General features: G+C 38.5%; 1 protein-coding gene across 1 annotated transcript in view; it reads left to right on the top strand.

Moving 5' to 3' along the window:
* LOC308554457 (transmembrane protein 180-like) overlaps positions 1-12,399 on the top strand; it is a gene marked incomplete at its 3' end in the record, with an annotated part of 38,785 nt that overhangs the window by 14,787 nt on the left and 11,599 nt on the right. The window contains exons 4-5 of the mRNA XM_081131697.1: positions 7,093-7,176; positions 9,648-9,770. Of these exons, the coding sequence (XP_080987823.1) occupies positions 7,093-7,176; positions 9,648-9,770 (207 nt within the window). The remainder of the gene's footprint in view (positions 1-7,092; positions 7,177-9,647; positions 9,771-12,399) is intronic.

The raw sequence follows: 12,399 nt of genomic DNA, 5'->3' as shown, positions 1-12,399 counted from the left end.
GGAAACGTATGTCCCTTGACAGTTTTTAACATCCTTTCTCAATATCCGGAGAAAAATGCCGGGTGAATTTCCCCTGCCATGTTCTGTTCTTTAGAACCGATCCATAGTTTAAACAGGTTAACAAGGACAAAGCATAAAGGCCGTTTAAAAAATCCTGAGCAAAAGCAGTTACTTCATTTTATTTCTGCTTTATTTTTTGTTTATTATTTTATTATTGACAGTGTTATAGGTGTCCCCCATTCCCCCACCTTGCCCCCTCCACCCAGCCCCTGCCTCTGCCCCTGCCCCACCCCAGGCCTTCCCCACACTATGGTCTGTGTCCATGGGCTTTGTGTATATGCATATAAGTTATTTGGTTAATCTCTTCCCAACCCCTCAACCCCCCTTTCCTCAGAGATCTATCAGTCTGTCCCGTACATCTAAGCCTCTGGTCGTATTTTGTTCATCAGCTTATTAGATTCCACATATGAGTGAGATCATGTGATATTTGTTTTTCTCTGACTGGCTTACTTCACTTAGCATAATACTCTCCAGGTCCCTCCATGCTGTTGCAAAAAGTAAGAGCTCCTTCTTTTCTACAGCTGCATAGTATTCCACGGTATAAATGTTCCACAGTTTTTTATCCACTCACCTACTGATGGGCACTTGGGCTGTTTCCAGATCATAGCTATTGTAAAAAACTCTGCTATGAACAGAGGAGAGCATATATACTTTCTGATTGGTGTTTCGGGAGTCTTAGGATATATTCCCAGAAGTGGAATCCCTGGGTCAAGCAGCAGTTCTATTTTTAATTTTTAAAAAAAATCCTCACTGAGGATATTTTTTCTATTGTTTTTCAGAGAGAGTGGAAGAGAGAGAGAGAGAGAGAGAGAGAGAGAGAGAGAGATCAATGTGAGAGATATCAATTGGTTGCCTCTCAAACACTCCCTGACTGGCACTGGGGATCAAGCCTGTGACCAAGGTATGTGCCCTTGGTTGGAATGAAACCCAGGACCCTCTTCAGTCCAAGGGCCCATGCTCTAACCACTGAGCAGAACTGGCTAGGTCTGTTTTTAATTTTTTGAGGAAACTCCATACTGTTTTCCACAGTGGCTGCACCAGTCTGCATTCCCACCAGCAGTGTACTAGGGCTCCCCTTTCCCGAAATCCTTGCCAGCACTTGTCATTTGGTTTGTTGATGGCAGCCATTCTGACAGGTGTGAGGTGATACCTCGTTGTGGTTTTAATTTGCATCTCTGATGATTAGTGATGTTGAGCATTTTTTCATATGTCTCTTGGCCACCTGTATGTCCTCTTTGGAGAAGTGTCTATTCAGGTCCTTTGCCCATTTTTTAATTGAACTGTTGTCTTCCTTTTTTGAGTTGTATGAGTTCTTTATATATATTTTGGAAATTAACCCTTTATCAGATGTATCACTGGCAAATATGTTCTCCCTTTTCATTTGAGGATTTTATTTATTTATTTATTTATTTATTTATTTATTTATTTATTTATTTATTTATTTATTTTGCTGTGCAGAAGCTTATTAGTTTGATGTAGTCTAATTTGTTTGGTTTCTTTCTTTGTTTCTTTTGCCCTAGGAGATGTATTGGAGAAAATTCTGCTACATGAGATGTCTATGATTTTAGTACCTATGTTTTCTTCTAGTATTTTTATGGTTTCATGACTTACATTTAAGTCTTTATACCTTTTGAGTTTATTCTTGTGTGTGGTGTAAGTTGGTGGTCTAGTTTCAATTTTTTACATGTACCTGTCCAGTTTTCTCAACACCATTTATTGAAGAGACTGTCTTTACTTCATTGTATGTCCTTGCCTCCTTTGTCAATTAAAAAAAAAAAAATCTTTATTAGTTTCAGAGAGAGGAAGGGAGAGGGAGAGAGAGAGATAGAAACATCATTGATTGGCTGCCTCCTGTACTCCCCCTACTGGGGATAGAGCCCAAAACCCAGTCCTGTGCCCTGACCAGGAATTGAATCTCGATCTTCTGGATCATAGGTCGATGCTCAACTGCTGGGCCATGCCAGCTGGGCTGTCAGATATTAATTGACTATAATGTAATGGTTTGATTTCTGGAGTCTCTGTTCTGTCCCACTGATCTATATGTCTGTTCTTGTGGCAGTTCCAGGCTGTTTTCATTACAGTGGCTTTGTAGTATAATTTGATATATGGTATTGTGATCACTCCAATTTTGTTCTTTCTCAAGATTGCTGAGGCTATTTGGGGTCTTTTTTGGTTCCATATAAATTTTTGGAAGATTTGTTCTAGATCTGTGAAATATGCTGATGGTATATTAATAGGGATTGCTTTGCCTCTATAGATCACTTTGGGTAGTATGCACATTTTAATGATGTTAATTCTTCCAATCCATGAACATGGTATATGCTTCCACTTGTTTGTACCTTCCTCTATTTTTTTTCCAGTGTCCTGTAGTTTTCCGAGTACAGGTCTTTTACCTTCTTGATTAAGTCTATTCCTAGGTATCTTATTTTTTTGTTGTTGCAGTGGTAAATGGGATTTTTTTTTTTTTTTTTTAGTTTCTCATTCTGAGAGTTCATTATTGGTGTATAAAAATGTTATCAACTTCTGGATGTTAATTTTGTTTCTGCCACTTTGCCAAATTTATTAAACTAGTAGTTTTTGGTAGAGCCTTTAGGGTTTTCTATATACAATATTATGCCATCTGTGAATAATGACAGTTTTACTTCCTCCTTTCCAATTTGGATGTCTTTTATATTTTCTTCTTGTCTGATTGCTGTGGCTAGAATTTCCAGTACTATGTTGAATAAGAGTAGTGAAAGCAGATATCCCTGTCTTGTTCCTGTTCTTAAGGAAAACACTTTTAGTTTGTGCCCACTGAGTATGATATTGGCTGTAGGTTTGTCAAATATACCCTTTATTATGTTGAGGTATGTTCCCTTTATTCCCACTTTGCTGAGAGTTTTTTTATCATAAATGGGTGCTGGATTTTTTTTTTTTTTTAATCCTCACCCAAGGATATTTTTTTCATTGCTTTTCAGAGAGAGTGAAAGGGAGAGAGAGAAAGAGAGAAACATGACGTGAAAGAGATACATCAATTGGTTGCCTCCGGCACACACCCAGACCAGGGCCGGGATCGAGCCTGCAACCAAGGTACATACACTTGGCTGGAATAGAACCCAGGAACCTTCGGTCTGCAGGCCGACGCTCTAACCACTGAGCCAAACCAGCTAGGGCAATGGGTGCTGTAATTTGTCGAATGTTTTTTCTGAATGTCTTTAAATGCTCATGTGATTTTTATCCTTCATTTTGTTTATGTGATATATCACATTTATTGATTCGTGAATACTGAACCATCCTTGCATACCCAGAATAAATCCTGCTTGGTCATGGTATATGATCTTTTTAATCTATTGCTGGACCCGATTTGCTAATATTTTGTTGAGGATTTTAGCACCTGTGTTCATCAGGGATATTGGCCTGTAATTTTCTTTCTTTATAATGTCTTTATCTGGTTTTGGAATTAGGATAATGTTGGCGATGCAAAAAGAGCTTGGAAGTTCCCCCTCCTGTTGAACTTTTTGGAATAATTTGAGGAGGATAGTTATTACTAGTCTTTGAATATTTGGTAAAACTCACTTATAAAGCCATCCTGTCCAGGACTTTTGTTTGCTGGGAGTTTTTTGATTACTGCTTCAATTTCATTTTGATTCTGCTTCAATATCAGCCTTTCAGGTTTTTTTATTCTTCCTAATAGAGTTTTGAAAGATTGTGTGTTCCAGGAATTTGACCATTTTGCCCAGGTTGTCCTGTTTCTTGGCATATAGTTGTTCATAGTATTTTCTTACAATCCTTTGTATTTCTGTGGTATCAGTTGTTAATTTGTCTCTTTTATTTCTAATTTTATTTATTTGGATCCTTTTTCTTTGTTTCTTGATGAGTCTGGCTAAAGGTACATCAATCTTGTTTATCGTTTCAAAGAACCAGCTCTCGGTTCCATCGATATGTTGTATTATGTTTTTTATTCTCTATCTCTTTTTTTTCAGTCTAATCTTTATTTTTTCCTTCCTTCTACTTCTGCTGGGCTTTACTTGTTGTTCTCTTTCTAGTTATTTTAGTTGTAGTTTTAGATTGTTTATTTGAGCTTTTTCTTGTTTCTGAGGTAGGCCTGTAATGCTATGAACTTCCCTCTCAGGACTGCTTTTGCTGTGTCCTATACATTTTGGTGGTTGTGTGTTCATTTTCATTTGTTTCCAGGAAATTTTTTATTTCTTCCTTGATCTCATTGCTAACCGATTCATTGTTTAATAACATGCTATTTAGCCTCCATGTGTTTGAATGTTTTTGAGTTTTTTATTGTCGTCGATTTCTAGTTTCATGTCATTGTGATTGGAGAAGATGCTTGATATAATTTCGATCTTCCTGAACTTGTAAACACTTATTTTGTGTCCTTACGTGATTTACCTTTGAGAATGTTCCATGTGTACTTGAGAAGAATGTATATTCTGAAGCTTTGGGATGAAATGCTCTGTAAATATCAATTAAATCCATCTGATCTAGTGTATTGTTTAAGGTTACTGTTCCTTTGTTGATTTTTCATCTGGAAGATCTATCCAGTGATGTCAATGGGTGTTGAAGTCCCCTACTGTGACTGTATTGCTGTTGATCTCTCCTTTAAAGTCCTCCAGGATTTAAAAAATATATTTAGGTTCTTCTTTGTTGGTTGGGTGCATATATGTTTACCAGTGTTGTATCCTCTTGTTGGATCGAACCCTTTAATATTATGTAGTGATCTTCTTTATGTCTTGTTATCAAGTCTATTTGTCAGATATAGATATTACTACCCCTGCTTTTTTTCATTTCCATTTGCATGGAAAATTTTTTTCCATCCCTTCACTTTCATACTGTGTGAGTCTTTTGTTCTGAGATAGGTCTCTTGTAGACAGCATATATATGGATTGTATTTTCTTATCCATTCAGCTACCCTATGTCTTTTGATTGGAACACTTATCCTTTACATTTAAGGATACTATTGTTAGGTATTTATTTATTGCTATTTTTATTGTTTATGCCTAGGTTCCTCTATCTCTCAGTTTTTTCTTGTTACAATAATCCCTTTAGCATTTTTTGCAATGCTGGTTTGGTCACAATAAACTCCTTTAGCCTTTTTTTGTCTGGCAAGCTCTTTATTTCACTTTCAATTTTGAATTATAGCTTTGCTGGATAGAGTATTTTTGGTTTCAGATCCTTGTTTTTCATTACTTAGAATACTTCATGTCATTCTCTTCTGGCCTGTAGTTTTTCTGTTGAAAAATCAACTGATAGCATTATGGGAGCTCCTTTGTAGGTAACTGATTGTCTCTCTCTTGCTGCCCTTAAGAATCAATCTTTGTGTTTAATGTTTGCCATTTTAATTATGATGTGTCTTGGCTTGGGTCTCTTTTGTGTTCATCTTGATTGGGACTCTCTGTGCTTCATGAGCTTGTATGTCTATTTCCTTCATCACTTTAGGGAAGTTTTCTGTTGTCATTTCTTTAAACAGGTTCACTATCCCTTGCTCACTTTCTTCTCCCTATTTCATCCTTATGATGCGATGTTGTTCTGTTTCACGTTGTCCCAAAGTCCCCTTAAAGTATCATCATGCTTTTAAAGTGTTTTTTATTTTTGCTGCTCTAATTGAGTGTTTTTTCTACCTTGTATTCCAAATTGCTTATTTGATCCGCTGTTTCATCCAACCTACTTTTAATTCCTTCCAGTGTATTCTTTTTTTTTTTTTAACATATATGTATTTTTAAATATATCTTTATTTCAGAGAGAGGAAGGGAGAAGGAGAGAGAGAGATAGAAACATCAAGGATGAGAGAGTCATCATTGATCAGCTGCTTCCTCCAGGCCCCCAACTGGGGATCGAGCCCGCAACCAGGGCATGTGTCCTGACTGGGAATCGAACTGCAATCTCCTGGATCCTAGGTCGACGCTCATCCACTGAGCCACACCTGGCTGGGCTCCAGTGTATTCTTGATGTCAGATATAGTATTCTTCATTTCTGACTGGTTCATATTCATATTTTCTATGTCCTTTTTCATGCTGATATAGTTGCCACTAAGTTCCTTGTAGTTCCCATTAAGTTTCTTGTAGTTCTCACTAAGTTTCCTGAGCATCCTTATAACCATTACTCAGAACTCTATGTCAGATAAATTGCTTACTTCCACTTCTATTTCATTTAGCTCTTTTTTCTGGAGATTTCTCCTCTTCTTTCATTTAGGGGTTGTTTCTTTGTCTCCCCATTTTAGTTGTCTCTTTATGTTTGTTTCTATATATTAGATAGAACTACTATGACTCCCAGTCTTCATGGGGTGGCCTTTTGTAGTAAATGTCATGTGGGACCCAGTGGAATTCCTTGAACTCCTGAGCTGGATGCTCTAGGAGTGTCTCTTTTGTGGGTTATTTGGGCTCTGCTGTTGTAATTGGGTCTTGATTGTTGTTGTCCTTTTTGTGGGTGGGATCTCATCTTAGGCTGGCTGACTGACTGTGTGTGAGGCTCAACCTCAACCGTGTCCTGTGAGCTGTTGTACAGGTGTTGGGCTACAGCTAGCCTCAGAAGCCTCTTAAAGCTCCCTGTGATGGCCTGTCCTGTCCCTGGGTTCTGGGGGCCTATCAGGTCTCAGTGGCATCTGATTTATTCCATATCAAATGGTCTCATCAGCCAGCTCTTCATCTAGAAGATTTAGGTTGCTCTCCTAGAAGGCCAGTTCTGTGGGGAGTTCTTTGTATCACCTTCTGTATGTGGCTCTGAAATGTTGCAGCTGGTACTCTGCAAATTGCCTTTCTCCTTTGCTGCTTCTCCTTGTTACGTTTTGCCAATCCTTTGACGTCTAACTTCCAGAATTATGATCTGTGAAGCTCAGCCATTATTTCATTTTTAAAAGAATTATATATTCATAGATATATAATATTTTGGGGGTATAGGAGGTAATATATCTTTACTTGTATAGTATATTACTTCATTTTTTCTTCTTGTAAACCCAATATTAACTTTCATTTGATTTTTTTTAAAACAAAATTTGTGCTTTCTAGTTATAAAATGTTCATATGTGTATTTTTAAATTGTTTCTAGGGTGATTGTGCAAGCTTCCTTTTACTTGTTTAACCTGCCGCTAGCTGACATGGTTGATGCAGATTTACTGAAGTTCAATCGGCAGTAAGTAGTATATTTATTCAAATGCTAGCTACAAAAATATCACATGGAGGCAGGACCTATGAGAGTTTCCATATTTCAGTTACATTGCCACTAGAAATCACATATCTTAGAGATGATCATAAGAGGCACCACTGGGAATCAAAGAGCTGAACATAATAGGATATTCATAAGTGTTTCCTTGCTTCTGAAAGGGCATCATTCATCTCCCTGTTCACACAGCCAATGCTACAACAGGGTTAAATCTCAGAAACCAAGGTGATATTTCAGATAGCTTTAGGTCCTACATATTGCAGTAGCGTTATTACACTGAAGAAGGCAAAATGGCCTTTCCTTGTGACATTGTGCAAGAATTAAAGTCAAACACCAAGGCTCATTTTATGCCCTTTCACTTGAAAGAGTGAAAGCTGATAAGGAGAAGCTATGGTATAAAGCTCGCCTGATCAGAAACATTTTCTGATATGTGCTCCATTTTATGGATTAGAGAGGCATGCATTGTAAGACAGTCACTATTAGCTCTGTAGAAACATTTAGACTACATGGCCTCTTTTTCTTTAATGCAGCTTAAATGGAGAAAAGCTTTGCCAATCCAGTTGCTTAGTTTCCTCTTTATAAAATTCCTTTCCTGGTTCATGATTTTGTTGCTAAGTCATATTTACAATAGTGAGCAAGATGGCTCCTTACAGTTCAGAGCCATACCTTTACTTTTGTGTCCCTAGTGACCAGAAAAGTGGATGGCTCAAATCAGTTTTAAAAAATGAATAAATTAACAAGTCGTAGTGAACATACTACAACTCTCAAATGATTTTTGAATGTGTCTGTGTACAAATAAATAAAATGTCTCAAATAGTTGGAAAGGGAGGGGTACCATTTATCAAATGTTTCGCTCATTCAAGCCTCACACCAGCCTTGTGTGGTAGATATTTTTGACTCAACAATATTTATTGATTGCCTCCTGTGTCAGGCACTGTGGGAAATGTTGGGGATACAATGCAGCAGGTCTTGTAACAGAATCTTCAGATCACCCGCCACTCTTTATCTCCTCTAAACCACGGCATGCTGTGGCTTCTGACTAATTGGCTGCTCTCGAGGGCACCTATGGTTTTCTGTGCCCGTAAATTGTTCTCTTACCACGAGTCAGCCCTGTTTGATTCAAATCTGTTCATGTCAGATGCCCTTGTTATTATAATCACAACATTTAATTACACTTATATTTTATAAACTTAGGAAGTGTAAGTGTGGAATGAAAGTTATTTCTCTGAAAACTAAGTTGAATGCTTTACAAAGACTTGATAAAGAAAAGCTGTAAAAAATGAACATCAAATCTAATGCGATGAGAACTGTACATGTTCTGGAGAAAAGTCGTAAAAGGTCTTCTGTGCCCAGGTTGCCTTGTAAAGCACTGTAGATTCTACTATAACTGATAGTAGAAATTGTAGATCATGTGATATGGACACTACATGCCAGAAAGATGGCACAGACTTTCATTAGTGGGCCTGTACTTGAAGAAAAAGCCCAGAGAAATTATTGATAAATTATTTTTTTTGCTTTAGCCAACTGTCGTCCTGGCTACGTCAGGTAAGAACTGGATACAGTGAGCAAGCACAGATGTGGCCCTTGCCTTGGGGCAGTGACAGTCTGCTGGGGAGACAGAGAGCAACTATATTGTTATATCATCTTGCAGTCACGATTGTCCCCACTTTCAGGAAACTAGTACTTGAGCAGTTAACTTTCCCCAGGTAGTCTAACTGGCAGATTGAAGGACTGGGAATGAAACTCGGTCTTTTACCTTCAAATTAGACTTCCTTCCACTGTGTGGTCTCATCTTTCTTTCTTCTACTTTCTCTTCCATTTCTTCTTTTCCTCCTTAGTTGCAAGGTTTCCATCATTAGTTGAACTATGACAAGATTTCAGTTTATTCAGTGCACATGATTTATTTTATACAACATAACATTCTCAAAAAGTGATCTGGCAGGATTCTTACTAGAACACATTAGAGTAACCCTTAATGAAATGGAGCAGAGAGACTGGGTGTGAACCCAGTTCTATTGACTATCTGTGTGACCTCGGACACCTTAATCTGTGTCCCATCTTTGAAATAGGAGTGACACTATCTTCCTAATAGGATTGTGGTGGGGCTCAAATGAAGTAATACCTGTGGCACATGTACTACAGTACAGGGCACAGATAGCTCTCAGTGCTCATTTTAGAGACGAGCTGTGTCTCCTGTTTGGATCTTAGCTTCTTTATTTAAAGAGTTGGTTCTGCTAGTTCTGTGACCTCTCATGACTATGGGGTTAAAAAATATATAATGAATAAAGTCCTCCCTAATGAGATAATAGGATTGTATAGTAGTTAGATCAAGGTGTACTTAACAGACAAAAAGGTGCCTGGTACATATATATGTATGTGCACATATACACGTACACGGCATTTGTGTGTGACATAGACCAGTACTACTTTTTCTGTTCCAGATCACCCCTTTCCTCGATGATTTTTGGCATCAATGTTTTGTTGACCAAACCTGCTCAGGCTTTAGCTCCCATGGTGATACTCTCTAGGCTAAACCAGTATGGATATGGGAACCCAAACGAAAGGTAAAGAAACCTGTGAAGTAATGTGAAAGAAATACAAATGCAAACTCAGCCTTTTACATTGATTACGATGCAGTTGTCTTGGATTTTGGATATTATTAGTCATTAACTCATAGATCTTGAGTAAGCTATAGTAAGAAGTATTAGTGTCAAAGGAACTTTAATAGTATCTTTAACGGTATTCTTTAAATTATGTATACTGCAAATGCCTATGTGATTCATGCTAAGCTATATATTGATTGCTTTATCTAAGTCGTTCATTCACTTCTTATTTCATTCCACAAATGTTTCTGAGGGCCTGCTGTTATTGTCTGCTATGTGCAAAGGCGTGGGGATTCCAGATGAATAGGCGCCCCCAAAATTACCAAACACTGGGATATGGGCCCCCCAGAAGCATAATGGGGCACCGTGGGAGTCAGAGAAGAGATCCTACCTCGATCTGCCTAGGGTCAGGGAGTATGTCTCAGAAGAGGGGTTCTTGAGCTGAGTGCTGGAGACTGAGTTGGATTTCCCCTCTGAACACGGAGGCATGTCATTAGGTAGGGAAAACATTGTGCTAAATATCCGGGAGCATGGGAGTGCTCGCAATAAGCTGTTCATTTACTCAATCGACAGATGTTATTGAGGGCCGCCTACGTCCTAGGCTCTGTGGACAGGGCAATGAAGAGCAGTGAAATCTCTTCTCACAGCACTATGTTCTAGTGGGAGGAAGACAGACAGAAATTAAATAAGTCAAATACATAGTAAGTCAAATACATAGATGGTAGTAAGTCCTCTGGTAAAAAAATTATACAAGAGAATAGGAAGAGTTGGCAAGAGTGCATTTCTAACCCGGATGATTGGGAAGGCCTGCTGAGGAGGTGACATTTGAATAAAGGACTAAAGGAAAGCTGGGAGGGAGCCATGGCAGCTCTCTGGGGAAGACAAGGTTCCTGGAACAAAGCACAGCAAGTGCAAAGGCTCTGAGGTGCAGTGTGCCTGGCATTCTAGGTCTGACGAGGAGGCCCGCCAGTGTGCCTGGAGTGGGGTAAGCAAGGAGGGAGGTCTCACACATCTCTGCAGCCCGGCTCTGTTATCGCTTTAGCTTCACTGTGAGGTCAATGGTGATAGTGAGGCAGTAGATGATTTGTTCATTTGATTGTTTGATTTTCTTTTTAGAGCAGTTTTAGAGTCACAACAAAACTGAGCATAAAGTACACAGAGTTCCCATATATTCTCTGCCCTTCCAAATGCACAGCCTCCTTGTTATCAACAACCCCCACCTTTGTGACAATTAATGAACCTACATTGACACGTCATCATCACTAAAGTCCACAGTTTACATTAAGGTTTATTCTTGTATATTTCTATGGTTTTGGACAAATGAAAAAGGCCATGTATGTACCATTATAGTGTCATATAGACTAGTTTCACTGCCCTAAAAATCCTCTTGCTTCACCTACTCATTCCTCTTTACTTCTCACCTGGACAGCCACTGGTTCTTTTACTGTCTCCAAGGTTTTGCCTTTTCCAAAATGTTATATAGTTGGAATCACACAGTATGTAGCTTTTTTAGATAGGTTTCTCTTCCCTAGTCATATTTATTTAGGTTCCTCCATGTCTTTTCATGGTGCAATCATTCATTTCGTTTTAGAATAATACTCCATTGTCTGGATGTACCACAGTTTGTTTATCCACTCACCTAGATGTACCACAGTTTATTTATCCACTCACCTAGATGTACTATAGTTTATTTATCCATTCACCTGGATGTACCACTGTCATTTATCCATCATCTACTGAAAGACACCTTGATTTCTTTGAAGTTTTGGCAACTATGAATGAAGCTGATGTAAACATCCCTGTGCAAGTTTTGTGTGGACATAAGTTTTCAACTCCTTTGGGAAAACACCATGGAGTGCAATTGCTAGATCATATGATAAGAGTATTTTAGTATTGTAAGAAAGCTGCCAATCTGTCATCCAAAGTGATTATACTATTTTGAATTCCTACCAGCAAAGAAATGAGAGTTCTTGTTGCTCCATATAGTCGCCAGCATTTGGTGGTGTCAGTGTTCTGGATTTTGGCCATTCTAATAGGTGTGCAGTGGTATCTCATTTTAATTTGCAATTCCCTAATGACACATGATATAGAATGTTTCTCACCTGAGGAAATTTTTTTCATTGCTTTTCAGAGAGAGAGTGGGAGGGAGGAGAGAGAAAGAGAGAGAAACATCAATGTGAGAGAGAGACATTGATTGGTTGACTCGTGCAAGTGCCCGGACCAGGGCTGGGGATGGAGCCTGCCGCTGAGGTACATGCCATTGGCTGGAATTGAACCCAGGACCCTTCAGTCTGTGGGCCGATGCTGTAACCACTGAGCCAAACCCACTAGGGCAATATGGAACATTTTTTATATGCTTATTTGCCATCTATGTGTATGTCTCTGGTGAGGTGTCTGTTCATGTCTTTTGCCCATATATAAATTAGGTAGTTCACTTCCTCATTGTTGAGTTTTAAGATTTCTTTTTATATCTTGGATTACAGTCCTTTATCAGATAAATCTTTTGCAAATATTTTCTCCCAGTCTGTGGCTTGTCTTTTCATTCTTTTGACAATGTCTTTAGCAGAGCAGATGTTCTTAATTTTAATGA

The sequence above is a fragment of the Miniopterus schreibersii genome (genome assembly GCF_964146895.1).
Source record: "Miniopterus schreibersii genome assembly, chromosome: 3".
NCBI lineage: Eukaryota > Metazoa > Chordata > Mammalia > Chiroptera > Miniopteridae > Miniopterus > Miniopterus schreibersii.
Note: the sequence above shows the minus strand (reverse complement) of the source record. Positions and strands in the feature narration are given on the sequence as shown.